The sequence below is a fragment of the Triturus cristatus genome, chromosome 9, assembly GCF_964204655.1.
Source record: "Triturus cristatus chromosome 9, aTriCri1.1, whole genome shotgun sequence".
In the NCBI taxonomy this organism is placed as follows: Eukaryota; Metazoa; Chordata; class Amphibia; order Caudata; family Salamandridae; genus Triturus; species Triturus cristatus.
The window spans coordinates 635,882,960-635,898,974 of record NC_140592.1 but is presented as its reverse complement, the minus strand read 5'-3'; the positions used below and the strand labels follow the sequence as shown (position 1 = coordinate 635,898,974).

The following is a 16,015-nucleotide window of genomic DNA, read 5'->3' as shown; positions in this document are numbered from 1 at the left end:
TTGGATTGAAAAGGATAGTGGAGGGATAGAAGAGAGAAGGGTCTAAAAAATGGTGAGTTTTTTTGGGAGCTCAATGCAGTAGGAGGAGGTTTGGGATGTTTAAAGGGGCGGTGGAGGGGGGCAATGAGTGCCAAAAAGTTCACTGCATTGGTTCGTGCGTAAAACACGATCACGAAGGGTTTTGGTTGAAGAAAATAACGTATCACATTATCAAGCAGCGTTTCATTTATTTCAAACTTATAGTTCCAATAAATGGGTCTGGTGTTTTGGCTTTCATTGAATGCAACCATAGGGTGCCTCTGATGTTGCATGCAGCAGTGCTATGCTCCCACCATAGGGGTTACAGCATTAATGGACCGCTTTCATAGGGCCTGCTTGGCATTGCTGGAACATGGCTTTCAGCACTCCATAAGTGCAGCAGCAGGCAGTGGTGTTAGTGCATGCATGGTCCATTAGCGGCACCCCTGCCCTGCCAGACAGGGTGTGCTTTGTGATGTGCACTGCTCCAGGTGGGTGCTTTGTGGGGACTTAGGAATAAGGTTGTTCGCTACTCAAGCAGTTCCTTTTAGGTTGAGCCTGGGCAGCGCATGCGCTGCTCTGCAAGCCATGCTGTATTCAAGTATGGTCTTGAAGCCCCGCCCATATTTCTTATTGGCTTGTGTCATTGTCCTTTGTAAATGCTGGCTTCTCATTCGTTAATAGGCTTGTTAGTCCCTCCTTAGTACCGCCTTGTCTTCATTTGTAACCTCCCATGAGGACTGGCCCTTTTACTCCTGTTACACGATATGTCTTATTTAGTCTAGAAGTACTATTTCATTTAATGAGTTTCTCCTACTGCATGCACGACATGCTTTCTTGCAATATTCAGCGTGCCATACACACTTCACTTTCCAAGCAGCCCAGTACAATGGCGGCCACTTTTTAAAAATGAAACCGGTCCCGCATTTACAAGAGTTTGAGCTATTGGCATTGTAAATGACAAGGCCTTTTATTTAAGCGTTTAATTATCAAAACAGATAAATAAAAGGCATTGTCATTTACAATGCCAATAGCTTAAACTCTCGCAAATGCGAGACAAGACTTATTGCATTGCAAATGCTTGGTATATTGTGCTGCTAGGTTTAATCTTTTCTGCCAAAGCTGCAGCTGCCATCGAATGTTCAGTTTGCTGGTGCTTTGGTTGGGATGCCTTTAGGATACATTTGGCACATTTTCCAGCTTTGGGGGACCTTTGTGCAAAGAGTTACCTCGTTTTGACGTCCAGCATAGTTTTCAAGGGGGTTTACTCTCCTAGACAAAGACGGACCAGACACCTCAAACAGCTTGTGACACCAAGTGCACATGGTTTTCTAGAGGTGGACGAGCCATGGAAAGCTGGAGCCTGATGTCTGGCTCAGCTCGAGGTCCTGTTGGAACCTTGAGCCCATAACAAGCCGAGCTTTCATGTGCCTCCCTCTACCCGGATGTGGCGTTAAAGAGCTGCCGTCTATGAAACATGGGAAGCACTTCGAGTTCATGGTCGGCTCAACATCATGTAATTCTTGGCAAATCACTTAATCTCCCTGTGCATGCAAGTCATTTATGTGACCTTGAGTAATGTAACTGGTGCTCATGTAACGCGCTCCAATACCTTGCGGTCGAATTTGCGCTTTATTTTAAAAACTGCAGAAGAATTTAGTACGAGGTAAAACCAAAGCCTTAGCACAGGAAAAAACAAATAGATACCCATTTACTGGTTGATTTGTACAGAGTGAAACCAGAACACCTAGACAAATTGTAGCTTCCTTGCTTAAATTGGATGATCTTGTATGATTTACATAACCTATATTTGCAGGACTCTGCTGGTGCACAGGCTCTAAGACCCGAGCCAGACCCTTGGCTCGCCCCTGTTAAATTGTTGGCTCGCGCACCTCGAACACGTTCTAACTGTTGAGGCATGTTAATCATCTAAAGTAAGAGTAATCAGCAAAGACTTTTGGCACCATGCTGGGTGAATTATAACTCTCCATCAAACTGTTCAGCACGACCAGAGACAATCAGTTTAAATATTAATCTAATGTTCACACAACACCCCCCCCCCCACCCCAAACATTCAAGTTATACTGCAGAGTCAGAGGTGGACTAGAATACCGTATCCAAAACATTTAGGTATCTAGGCCCAGCCTGACCCTTGTCCAGACACCCACATTACAAATGTGGTGTTGTTGGGGTGGTCACGGGATAGTCTTGGGGCTCCCAGTGAAATGCTGCTAAGACAGGTCTTCTTGCTGTGAAGCTGTCCTATTTATACAGGTCACATGATGGGGTTGCAGAGCTGCATATTTTTCATGTATCAGGATGCGAGTGGGCATAAGTGTATGCTACTCGTACAGGACAAAAGCGCTTGGGTCTCACCTAGTCTGCTACATAACTATAATGTGGGTAGAAACCTGTGTTGCACAAATGCCTGCAGTGCACAACACTCTACCATATTGATGAAGGGCAAACCAGCTGCTCCTAGACCTGTGGGAGATCACACCTAGGTTGTAATCTCTATGTTTCAGTTTTAATCGCATGCACACTATGCACCAAGCAAGGTTAAACAATCCTGTGGTATTTATAGAAAGCTGAAGCAAGGCCGCCATGTTGCGAGTTACATTTGCTCTCAGCAAGAGAGAACTCCATTTACTTGGACGTGAATTGGCCACCGCCATGCCTAGTTTATGAAGCATAATGACCATTCTTTTGAGTCTTGACCTATTTTAGCCATTTAGGTGTCTTTTAAATTGTCTAGACCTCTTTAGATCCTGCCCCAGTACATCTTAATGGCTGTATACATTACAAAGCTTAAGATTTCCCTTGTTTTAAAAGGTAGAGGCATGCTTAGTTTGGTTGTTTTCGCACTCTGTCAAATTCCATAGGCGATGCCCACATTTTCACATGTACAGCTTTGCCTCTTGTGTTTTTGAAGACTCTGTAGTGACGTGTTTTGTGTTTAAGTGTATTCTGATCTTGTTTCGTTTGTAAGGTTTTTGTTAACACTTTATTTAAATTTAGCATCATAAACAAAACAATAAGCACTGAACACAGTGGAGCAAGGTTCTACTTAGAAAAGAGACAGTGAAATAAGAGAAGCTTCCATCTGGGAGTTTGAGGGGTGGGGCAGGTGACACTAGACCATGGGTACTCACATTTTTGTGAGGGCAGCAAAGTTTGGTCTGTGGTGTGCCTGAGAGCTGCGTGGAAGCCAGCAGGGTGTTAGTAGGGCTTTGCAGTGAGGGGGGGGGGGGGGGGTGCAGGGGGCTGGTTAAGAGACTGGGGTTAAAGTGGACATAGGGGAAGCAAAAGTGGTGTGGAAAGTGAGCCATGGAGTTATTTTGAGAGTTTCATTCCATGCTGCCTCCTACATTATGCCCCTAGTCTCTAGAAGAGTCATAGATTTGCCAATACTGTGTTATGCTGTATCTGAATTGAATATGACTAGTTACTACGCGAGTCATTACATCGTGTGTCTTCACAATGCGGTTGTTACAACGACCGCGTTGTTAACACGCAATGCCATTATTACGCAAGTCATTACATCGACTTGCAGTAGATGGCACCGTAACAATAGGAATGTATAATTTACAATTCCAACTCCAGCCTACACAACAGTAGGGAAGGTGTTGGAATAGTAAATTGTACTATTACTTATGTTAGAGGGCCATCTACTGCAAGTCGATGTAATGACTTGCGTAGTAATGGCAATTCGTGGTAACAACGCGGTCGTTGTAACGACCGTGTTGTAATGGCATCGTGCTCTAATGACCACGATGTAAAGGTTGTTTCCCATCTGAATCGCTAGCCCTCTGCCGCACCTTGGGACACTTGCATGTTCATTTAAGATATTTCTGCATGTTAGTGCTCTCTCAAGTAAGCAGCAGCCTGGTACTATCTTAGCAGGGGGTCTCATGAGAAGGTCAGAAGGGCAGCAAGCGACCCCCGGGCCATACTGAGTATCACTAACATAGACTGGATTTGTCTTTACATTTAGAGAGTTGCTCGAAACTTTCTGTGTCGAGTTGAGGAGCGAGTAAGGACATTCTGAGAGAAGTAAACATTGCATGACTCGATAAGAAGGCCCACCCAGCCCCCTAAAACATTTCAACTTCTGTTTCAAATTATTCGGAAGATCGAACATGCTGTGCAACTGCCCCTTCCTTAGCAAGTCGGGGGGCATAGCTTCCCATTTCTCACCTTCCTAATTGGTTCTTATCTGTGTTTTGAATAACGTCCATGACCTTTCGATCCAATGATTCATGTTTGCTATTATTGCAGTCAATTTCTCCATTGATAAATATGTAACATTTTTGCCCACAATATACCCAGTGGTGGTGGGTGTGTTGCCTTGAGCTTGGGCCAGCCTCCTGGCCAACTAAGTGCACAATCAGTTTTCCCGATCGAGAGTGCAATAGGATATATCCTATACTCCCTTAGTAGCCCCTACAATTTTATAATCGGAGCAAGCGGTAAGAGTTATGAGAAGCAACAGAGATGTCCAATAAGGTTGGACCCCGGAACCAAGCCACCATTGTCCCCCTCCCCTATTTGACACTTACTCCTGTGTGTCAGTGGCCCTAAACGTGTTCGGGGTCAAGTACCACATGGCCAGACTTTATATCCGTTCTCTTTGTACTTTGTAGAACTAGAGAATTTTGCTCCTCTCGTCTAAATTCTCTTCCCAATCCTCCTGGCCTGATTCTACTTCTTCTTCCCACTTTGCCATATAACAGTTGGGATGAGGTCATATCTAAGGTTTGATAGTATCAGTAGGTCCCTTTCCATATGGAGTCTTTCTCGAGAATAGTTTCTGCTGGAGTCAACTCTCGACCACCTAGGGCAGTCTCTTGCCTGTTCCTATCCAGTTCTGTGCCTGCAATAATATTAAACCTGGTTATGGGGTGGATTTTGTATAGATCCTCACATTTCAGTTTTCAGAGTTCCTTTTTTCTCAAAGGAATCATAGTTTTTGTGGGCCATGGTCTCATGCCCTGAGTAAGTATGGGTCATGCAGCCCTGGCAGATTATGTGGATAACTTGTCAGGGGGACACAAAGGCAGATGTGGTACGTTGTTTGTGAGTTTTTAATGCATTTGCACAGTTATCCTGGGAGCTGCTTGCAGGAAAGTATGTAGTGTAAGTATAAATGGCAGCAGGGCATTTACCATAAGTAGTGAGCTTACAATGAGCTGAGGCCTCTCACATGGAGTTTGCTAACTGTTGTACGTTTTTTCCTCTGTGGTTAACAGATTGTTTTCCATGGCCTTTGCAGGTCCATAATGGAACTCCGGAAAGAGAAGTCACGCAATGCTGCTCGAAGCCGCCGTGGCCAGGAGACGGAGGTGTTCTATGACCTAGCTCATGCCCTGCCCGTGGCCCACAATATCAGAACCCACTTGGACAAAGCTTCGATAATGAGACTGGCTCTCAGTCATTTAAAAATGCAGCGGCTTCTTGCAGCAGGTGGGTTTTGGAAGCATGGCGGATTCAAGTTCCTGATTTTACTCATGGTGTATTATGAAGGGTTGGGCTTCCTCTCCAGATTCGACTTGTCTTTGACAACTCCAGAGCCTGACCAAGCATATCTAGTTTCTAGTTAAGGGGTTGTCTGTTCCTCTTCTAAACCTCATGCTGGGGTTCTCGTCCACCACTAACATATGAGTCTTGTTATGTAGCTCTCCTGCCATGCTTATCCAGTGCTGAACTTCTTGCTAAGTTTTCCTAACACTTCTGATGTTTTTCCTGCTTCATGCCACATCAGTAAAGAACATGTTTAGAGTTGAGTTGCATGAAAGGAGTTTTTTCCACAAGTAATCATCGTTTTTTGGTCTCGCCTGTCAGACTGTGGTTAGCTGTCTGTAGGCGAATGCCTCTTTTGGACCTTACAGTGGGCTTAGAACCTGTCCATTGGTTGTCTTTCTTGTCACTCATTTGCTTCTTGATTAGTCGATGGCTTTCCTTCCTCCTCTTGTGTTTATTTCTGCCCTGAAGTATAGCTTCTCTGCAATACTTTTATGGCTGACTTGTATCCTTCCACTGTTCCCATTCAGGGAACTACTTTTTCATTTTCTTTCAGCTCTCCCAGCAAAGATGTTTTATAGCTCACTCCCTCTTGTACTGCTTTCCTCCCAAACACTGCTCATCCCCCAAACACTGCTCATGCCCCGCTCTGTACTGCTCCCCCAGTCCTCTTCTCAAGCTCGACCATTGCTTTCCACAGCTCTCTCGGACTTCTATGTTCTTTAGAGACCTCCCAGGACCCAGCCTTAAGGGCCTCCTTTGCTCCTTCGCCTGCAGTCCACCCCCCATTGTTTCCCCACTACCCACTTCTTCATTGCTCCGCAAATCAGTCGCAGTCCATATTTTCTATTTTATTTACATTTTTGTTGAGTGTGTGCCATTCCGCTCTGCGAAAAGTCTTCTTGCACCACTAAAATCGCATTTTTTTAATTTACCAAGCCAACCATTTTGAATCTGTAAATATAAAAAAATGGTAACTGTGTCATTCCCTAGGTGCGTGGTGATGCATGCGTGTGCATAAGTCATCCTACAGGCAGGCACATACGTCATCACAAATGCATGCCCCAAGGAAATGACACAACTGCCTCTACTTGACATTTTTTCCCTTTACTATGCCAATGCTACACAGAATCAATAACAAGCATTTAGCTTTTTGTCGATACTGCAAAACATCAGAGGCAAACCAAAGAACTTGTCAAAACTTATTTGGAAGGGAAGTACGTCTGTCACATCATTTGCTTTTAAAATCCAGGGCGACTCGCCTTTTAGCAGACCGCGTTCAGTAGAAAGCGGGTGCTGGTGGGTGATTATGGGAATATGATCATTGTAGTCCTTAAGCGATATATCCGATATAACATTTATAATTGAATAGTACTTGAAATGGTGCACATTTCAAGGTAGAAGTACGAACTGCACAGAAAGTGCAAGTTAACATATTGCAAGAGGTCCTGAACCAGGCTGTCATTACCAATGTTTCACAAGCTGCGAACTCCCTGTGATAATGTGTGGAGATAGTATGCCGGGAGAGTGGAAAGATTATAGGTCCAAGAGAGAAGCATATGCCATCCTCTACAGATGCACTAGTCTAGGCTGCCTTGTACTCTGTGTGTGGATCAATCTAATAGTCTGACAGGAGTGACTTGTTATGCCTTAGTTAGTATATGGTACAACTTCAACTAAGTGGCTTAAACCAGGGACATCCTAAGGATTTTGGGGGCCTGGGGCCGAATGCATTTTTGGGACCCCTGTTCGAAATAGCTTTGAATTTATGATCCAATTTCAGTTCTTTCATGCGGTCTTTGGCCAGGTCATTGTCAGTGAGCAGGTGCACTCCTCCAAATTCTAAAGTTGTTACATCTAATATTCAGGGATAGTGACGTGTGTTTTCAATATTGTAATTCTAATATTACTGCAAATAATCTCGGACACCCTGCCATTTCTTGTATGTGAGGTCCTGTTTCGTTCTAAAAGAATCTTCTTATGGATGTTGCATGAAACAAAAACATTTCTCTGCAGAATGTCTGTAATAGACTTTCACACACCATTCACATTAAAAATAAATTAAAGGGAAACAGTATTTTACACAATCTGTTTGAGAATTATTCAAGGTCATCAGGGCAAGACTCCCTGCAGAACGGAGCTGGCTCTATCAGGGGGTCCCCTGAAAGGCTGGGGCCCTGGGCCAGAGCCCACTTTGCTCATGCCTTAAAACGTCCCTGGCGTAAACTGCTGTGCAGTAGGGAGTCTTGTGCATGGTGAAGCTGTACTGGGGGTGACTGGGAAAGTATGAACATCTGGGTACAGGTGTGTCGGTCTGTGTTTACTAATAAGAATGTCTCCCCTTTCTAGTGGAGTGGACCGATTCTACAGAAATGGATATACAACTGGAAGGCTGCCCGCTGCGATCCTTGGATGGGTTTCTTATGGTCCTGAGTGAGGATGGAGATATGATCTTCCTGTCGGATAACGTGGACAAGCACCTGGGGCTTGGCCAAGTAAGAAACGAGGGCATGTAAGGGGCATAACAAAACACTTGGGGGAGGAGCTATGTTGCAGAATCCTACAGCAGAGTTATCAGGGGCACAGGATATAGATTAGTGGCTAAAAGAGCAGAGGGCAATATACTGGCAACTGATTTAGATGTTTTCATACAGATGTGGGTTACTCCTGACATTGTGTTTAATTTCGGATGCCCTCTCCTACACCCTCGTTTCTCCTACAGCTGGAGCTGATTGGACAGAGTGTCTATGACTTCATCCATCCATGCGACCAAGACGAGCTACAGGACCTGTTAAGCACGCGGGGTGAGTACTTTTACCAGCAATACATTCATTGTGTGTCTGCTGGGTTGTATATGTCTAAGCCTTGCGTGCTGGATGTATACCTGTGGCACTCACTTATGCTTTACTTGGCAGGGATATTCCCTATTGAGGGGTTGGCACACTTCCTTTCTTGCACCCCTACCAGTTGTCCTCTTCAGAGGCATAACCTCTGTAATCTCCATCCATACTGTGTTTCTCCTAGCACATGCTGTTAAGATGGCACTTGGCCTGAAACGCCTCAAGGCAACCCTGAGTCCCTTTGAGAACTAACATAACTGATTGTAAATAGAGATGGCTGTTCCCAGGGGGTAGTTATCTATGACCTTATTCTGAATCCTGATTAGTGTACAGGCAATCTGGAAAATCGAAAGGTGTGGCCCGTTGTCACTATGCTACATTATTTTGTTACTCGAGGAAAACGGACGTTATCTATTGTTCAACACAATGCTTCTTCAAATAGACCGGGTAGCTAGTGTGTAATCTAGTATTACACTTATAATACTTGGTGAATAGTCAAGTGAAATCAGTTTTTCAAAAAGGCGTTATCCAGTGGAGATAAGCAAAAATAATCAGAACAACATTAGTCTTATGTTGCAGTTGGAGACTGCTAACTTTAATATGTGACCAGGCAAAATCAGTTTTATGGACAGTACATTACATAGCATTTGAATTAACCTCAAAAGAAGCCAGATATTATGTGCTTACAGCTCCCCTGAAGATAAAACAGTCAAGTATAGTAAAGAGACATCTGTGTGCGTTAGAATAACGCTCGATAAAAGGAGGAAACTAGCTGAAAAGTATATTTAATAATGTCACATTTTAGATTCCCAGTTTTATTAGGCTGGCCCAAATTGTTTCTCTTTTTTCACAGATTTCCTCCTTGGCTGTTAATCATTGAAAAAAAAAACAATTTTCAAGGTCTGTAATTTTTCCTTACAGAACATGTTGATTTGACCGTCATAAGGCGTGTATGCAATGCTTGCTGTCTGAGTAAGACAACAGCCTGCGGAAGCATTCATCCCCCATGCACTTCGGTTGATATTAGTTACCTGTGCGCCGAGAGCAGGGCACGAGACTAAGGAAGATTTCATGTGTTTTTCTATTTTTTTTAAAACTATTTTTGGGATTGAGGATCTAGAGCTTTTGTGGTTTCCACTCATCAGTCAGGCTGGACACCTAAGATGGAGTAAGTCCACTTGACTCATTCAAATCCCAAGTGATAGATATCTCCACAGAATAAGTCCTCAACCCTTTCATCTGTCCCAGCTCAAAAATAAGTGTCCTCTTTCCGAATCTTTTGTGGTTACTGATGTCTAAATCATATCAATATCCAATGAATTTGCTTAAGGTATCAGTCATAGTTTTTAGTCTTGGATAGTTCACTTCTCTGTCATGAGTCCTCAGGTATTCTTAAGAATTACGTAGTCTCCTTCGGGTATTCAGAGCAGCTAATCCTTTGTATGCCTCCACCCATTTCTCCACTGAAGATGGCACCAGTGTCAAGGCACTGCACAGACCACATTTCTCCAGGGTTGCCAGGTCTCATTCAGTGTGCCCATCCTCTCATCCGAGGAGAGGTTTATGATGAAACGTGCATCCTGTTCTATGTTGATGTCAAGGAGTGAGAGACATGATTGATACTCGCAGCATTAGTGCCTGGTTTGGCACCTCAGTCTAATTCAGTCCAGTTGCAGAAAAGTTACATGACCTAAATGTTTCAATAACTCCTGAACCCATGTGAGTTGTTAATCCTGTGTACATACAGGGAGGTGCTCTAATGCTCTGCTCTGCACGATATATATATATATATATATATATATATATATATATATATATATATATATATATATATATATATATATATATATATATATATATATATATATATATATATATATACATACATACATACATACATACATTCTTTCTCTTTCTCTTTCTCCTCCAATCATTGCTTCTCTCTGCAAGCTCCATGCCTATGGTCTTCGGAATGATAACCTACAAGGGTTCCAGTTTTTCTCCCAGTTCTTTCATGTACATCTGCACTAGGCTTCAGGCCTTTGCTCACCTCTGAGGGATCATCACTTTGTAGAGAAGAAGCTTCAAGTCTCTGCCCCCGTTCAGCCCTTCCTCTCCACTACAGTGCCCTTTAACAATTCCACCTTTGCCCTCAACTGCTCAGCTCTGAATGCAAAGCTATGTTTGCCGCCCAATGGATTTGATTTTTTTTTTTGTGTGTGCTGCAAATCACGTTTGACTTGTTGGGGACCTGTATTCATATGTCACCTATATTTGACCACAGGTCTGTCGCAGAAGGAGACGCTCGGCGCAGATTACTGTTTCTCTCTCAGGATGAAGAGCACTTTAGTCAGCAAAGGCCGAACAGTTAACCTTAAATCAGCCAGCTGGAAGGTGAGGACCGAGTCACGATAGGGCTAGGGCTCTGGCTCCGCAGTGGCCGGGCCTAGGCTGAACCTGTGATGTGGGTGTGGAAAGAGTCATAGGGTTTTGGCACAGACAGGATTAGCTATCTCTGAGGTACAAGTGAGCACACAGCAAGACACAGGCTTTTACTAAGGATCAGGTACCGGTGCAGACTGAACCCTAGGGTGTGGCTCAGTGAGGGCCAGCTCTGAGTTACAGATCTGGGTCATGGATGTGATGAATCATGTCTGGGAACTGGCACACCAAGATCCTGCCCTGAAATTAGAGCAAGGTTTTTCTCCTAAGGAAAATGCCTGGGATGCAGGGAGCGAGTCTTATAAGGTTCTCACACCATAAGGGATAAATGCAATGAAAATCATGTATGTCATGGGGGAATGTATGACGTTGCAATACTTACATTTACAACGCATGCCTTTACAACACAGTTTTTACAACGCAACATCCTTTACATCGCATGCCATTACATCGCATTTTTAGAAACTACCTTTACAACGCATTCCATTACATCGCATTATACCTTTACAATGCATGCCATTACAATGCATACCATTACATCGCATTTAAGGTAAGTGTTGGATAGTATAGGGGTAATAATTACTATTCTAACTCCAGTGAGTGCAACAGTAGGGTAAGTGTTGGATGGTATTCATTGTAATGACTTGTGATGTAATGCCTGCGTTGTAGTGACATGCGATGTAATGACTGGTATGTAAAGGTAGTGCAATGTAATGACTGCGTTGTAAAGGTTGTTTCCCGGCATGGGGGCCATGAGGCACTGAGGGTGGGGTGAGGAGAATTATGTAAGGGTCTTGGTGCAGCAAACGTGAGGTGTAAGTCTAACCTGAGATATAGATGTAGTCATGATAGGATACGTGAACAGCAAAGGGCAAATCTAAGCTTAACCTAGAGTATAGGTGGAAGCCGAGTCATAGTAGAATAAGTACATAGATGGGGGGGCAGGGCTTTAGTCTGAGGTGTAACTAATTACCGTGTGTCTTAATGGGTTTTCTATAAGTGGCTACAATGTTTAGGTTACTTTGCACTCCAGTGACGCTCTCCCGGTATTTGCCCTAGGTCTTGCAGTGCTCCGGACATTTGAAGACCAGTCGTTTTCACATCCAGCCAGCGTCCAGTACAGGTCCAGGGCCCCAAGAGGCTCCACAGAGGTTCCTTGTTCTGGTCTGTGAAGCCATTCCACACCCGTCTCACATTGAGTACCCTCTGGACAGCCGGACCTTCCTGAGCCGCCACTCCCTGGACATGAGGTTCACGTACTGTGATGAAAGGTGAGCAGAGGGCACAGTGAAGGTGTGTTTGCGCCGCATGGTAAAACAAATCTCGCCAGAAGCATACATGCCAACAGACCCGATTCAGGCTGCACACTTCCAATTTTTTAAGCTAAAATTGGCTTTATTTTAGCTGTCTCCCGCCTACAATTCCCCCTGCTTCAATCCAAGTCAATGGGGAAAATACATTCCTCCGATTTTGTTTTCAAAAGCTCCCACTTTACAGGTTTGAAATGTTGGCTTAAATGCCTGAGAATGTAAGGGTGTTCAGGATACAGGTTTAACCCCCGGTTTGGCGTCGTAGATCTGCTTCAAAGTGTCCTGGTTCTGTTACATATCATGCAGCAGTAGGGGGATATAGCATGATTGTGTAAGATTTCACACTGCACAGGCTGTGTGTTTCTTAGGAGCACTTGTACTGCATGATGACTTGTTACCATTTTGCAGGGTCTCTCAGGGTAATGTACAAGACTAAAGACACCAGTGCTTTCACTTTGATATCTTTCAGAGCACTGCCTCCTACCACAGACTAGCCGGAAAATATATTATCCGGATGCTTGTTAACATACTGCATGCCTCCGCTATATAGTGGGTGATGGACATATAAAAGACGGTGCAGTCTGTTGGGCTATTGCAGCCTCTGGATCTGGTTAGATTATTGTACACTGTTCGGGTTAGTTGCAGTGTTGCTGGTTGGGGAATTGTTGGTTGGGGCATAACCGGCTCCGAGTGTAGGCACTGGAATCGGTGCGGCTGATTGGGCCTTTCATGCTGTCAGGGCTGGTTGCGCTTTTGGAAGAAAGAGGGTGATCCAGGCAGTTATTCATATGGCTATCCGACGTCTCTCCCCAGGATATCAGAACTTGCAGGATACTCATCAGAGGATCTAATTGGCTGCACACTCTACGAGTACGTTCACGCACAGGATTCAGATTCTGTTGGGAAAAGCATGCACAGCTGTGAGTATGGCACCTGATTTGTGAGTCTGGTCCCCAATTTGTTTTTCTTGTGTCCTCCTTCCTTTAGTTTCTAAGTTGCCACATCTATTTTTGCTTCTTTAGAATTCTCATTCCAAGGTGTTTCCTTACTAATGGTTTTGTCTGGACTCTTCCCACAGTACTGAGCAAAGGTCAGGCAATCACAGCGTATTACCGATTTCTGGCCAAGAATGGTGGATATTTCTGGGCACAAACCCAAGCCACGGCGGTCGGATTTGGAAAGAGCGGCTTGCCCGAAGGCGTGGTCTGCCTGCACTCCATGCTTAGGTGAGTTTGGCTCAGATAATGGCTTGTGTGGGTGCCGAATTTGGCTGTTGCAGGCAGTGTTCTCCTGTTGGGTCTGTCACCTACTGTTGCTGGCAGTGTTCCCCAATACCGCTTTTTATGCGACTAATACCTGCTTTGTGTCCCTGATGCTTTCTCTGAGGTCCACATATTCAGATCAGGAGTGGGAACACAGAACCGTAATCACACCATCATAAATGGAATCCGACCCAAGTTGCTGAAGGACATCTCAAAACCATGTTGGGCAACTACCCAAACTACTGTCTGAGCTAAGAGGGCCTGACCGTGGCAGAATGTGTGCTAAGCAAATGGCACTAACCAAACGTTGCATTCTGATGTATGTCTGCTCTGTCCACTTGTACTGACAATATCTGCTATGGACCAGTAACTTTTATATGTACTTAATCATGTTGCTATTTATCCTGCTTTTATCCCCTTCTGTCTGGTCGGTGACTCCTGCATGCTATGTGCCCCCTGCTTGCTGCTTAGATCCCCTTGCTTCCAGCTCCGAGCACCCTGCTTCGGATAAAGGTCTTGTTGCTCAGATCCCCTTGCTTCCAGCTCCAAGCACCCTGCTTCGGATAAAGTTCTCTCTGCTTAGATCCCCTTGCTTCCAGCTCCGAGCACCCTGCTTCGGATAAAGTTCTCGCTGCTTAGATCCCCTTGCTTCCAGCTCCGAGCACCCTGCTTCGGATAAAGTTCTCGCTGCTTAGATTCCCTTGCATCCAGCCCCAAGCACCCTGCTCGGATAAAGTTCTTGCTGCTTAGATCCCCTTGCTTCCATCTCCAAGCACCCTGTTTAGGATACAGTTCTCGCTGCTTAGATCCCCTTGCTTCCACCTCCGAGCACCCTGCTTCGGATACAGTTCTCGCTGCTTAGATCCCCTTGCTTCCATCTCGGAGCACCCTGCTTCGGATAAAGTTCTTGCTGCTTAGATCCCCTTGCTTCCACCTCCGAGCACCCTGCTTCGGATACAGTTCTCGCTGCTTAGATTCCCTTGCTTCCATCTCCGAGCACCCTGCTTAGGATAAAGTTCTTGCTGCTTAGATCCCCTTGCTTCCACCTCCGAGCACCCTGCTTCGGATACAGTTCTCGCTGCTTAGATCCCCTTGCTTCCAGCTCCGAGCACCCTGCTTCAGATACAGTTCTTGCTGCTTAGATCCCCTTGCTCCCATCTCCAAGCACCCTGCTTCGGATAAAGTTCGTGCTGCTTAGATCCCCTTGCTTCCAGCTCCGAGCACCCTGCTTCGGATAAAGTTCTCGCTGCTTCGATCCCCTTGCTTCCACCTCCGAGCACCCTGCTTCGGATAAGGTTCTTGATGCTTAGCAACCACTGCTACCCACTTAGCACCAACTTGTTACATTTTAGGTCCCTTGATACCTGTTTGGTGCCTCTGCCGAATATTTCAGAAACTTGAAAATAAACTGCTTTGTTTTTATGTTTTGGTGGGAGCAGGATGCCCTCAAAACCATTTCCTCCAGTGCCATTACCATGACTACTCACTGTCGCATCCCATTTCCCTTCATGGATCAGACAGCTAAAGTCACTTATCTCCAGCCATTGTGTCACATTCCATATGTCGTCTGGAGAAATTAAAAGTTTTAAAAAAATAAAAAAGTAAAGGGAGTTAGCAGCAGGGTGAGGCTTCACTAGGGACTCCAGTGCATTAGGAATGTTTATCTGCAAGGTACTAATAGAACGTATTTCTTATTGATAGAGCAGGGTGGTTGGTAAAGTTAGAAGCAGTGCAAGTCCTTTGCAGATTCATTGCTTAAGCACTGCTGGGAAAGACTTCTGGTTAGAAGTCACTCAGTGACTATCACCAGCTCGTTCTCTCTGCCTCTTTCTCTGAATCCCCACTCCAAGGACTCCCTCACCCCGAGTACATCTTCCCCATTTTCATTCGTTGGCTCACCCAGCAGATTCTCGTTGGTCTTTTACTCTCCTCATGTTTTTTTGTTTAGGTATCATTCCTTCCGATTGGGCCCTTTCTTTATACTTTTTAAAACGGACATATTTGCTTCTTCCCGCAGCACCATCCAAGGGGCGGACACCATCCTGTCATTGGAGCAGACTGAGGGCAAACGCTCGCAGCCAGGCCCTGGGAGCTCACTCGAACTTGCCAAATTCACTCCAGAGACAGACATGCACCCTAGGCAGGCTGGAGAGGTGGAGCCACTGTGTGCAGAGATCATCATGGCCCTGGCCAACTGCAAGTCAGGTAAGTTGCTAAAAAAGCGAAAGAATTACTTCACTGGTTGAGGCATTTCGGTGGACAAGTTGGCTTTTATTTCAGACGTGGTTACAGTGTGTGAAATAGGAACATATGGTTCTTTGATCCAAGAGCAGTCATTGTGGGAAGCAAAGTCTGAAAAATAGGGATCACATGTATCAACATGCAGTATGTGTATCACCGACCCTAAAGCAAGAGTGGTTACAGAACGGTACATATACAGAAAGAAAAGTTGCAGGATAACCTGATTTTCTACAGGAAGGAAAGTGCATAATGGTCATGAACTACTGCGTAAAGGGTGCTTTACACCAAGCATAAAACATCAGATGATGGGAATTTGTCTTTGTGCACAAAATTTAAAGACAAGTTATAGATTGTGTTGTTAGCCAGGAAAGCTGTTGATATC

General features: G+C 44.8%; 1 protein-coding gene across 7 annotated transcripts in view; it reads left to right on the top strand.

Moving 5' to 3' along the window:
* HIF3A (hypoxia inducible factor 3 subunit alpha) overlaps nucleotides 1–16,015 on the top strand; it is a 214,309-nt gene that overhangs the window by 179,267 nt on the left and 19,027 nt on the right. For 5 of the 7 annotated variants that reach the window (XM_085625678.1, XM_085625674.1, XM_085625675.1 and 2 more), the window contains 8 exons: nucleotides 5,291–5,481; nucleotides 7,888–8,033; nucleotides 8,261–8,342; nucleotides 10,663–10,772; nucleotides 11,880–12,091; nucleotides 12,944–13,050; nucleotides 13,209–13,356; nucleotides 15,410–15,597. In XM_085625678.1, coding sequence (XP_085481804.1) covers nucleotides 5,291–5,481; nucleotides 7,888–8,033; nucleotides 8,261–8,342; nucleotides 10,663–10,772; nucleotides 11,880–12,091; nucleotides 12,944–13,050; nucleotides 13,209–13,356; nucleotides 15,410–15,597 — 1,184 coding nt within the window. Of the gene's footprint in view, nucleotides 1–5,267; nucleotides 5,482–7,887; nucleotides 8,034–8,260; nucleotides 8,343–10,662; nucleotides 10,773–11,879; nucleotides 12,092–12,943; nucleotides 13,051–13,208; nucleotides 13,357–15,409; nucleotides 15,598–16,015 lie in introns of all 7 variants that reach the window. The other 2 variants (XM_085625676.1, XM_085625673.1) reach the window with 1 other exon arrangement.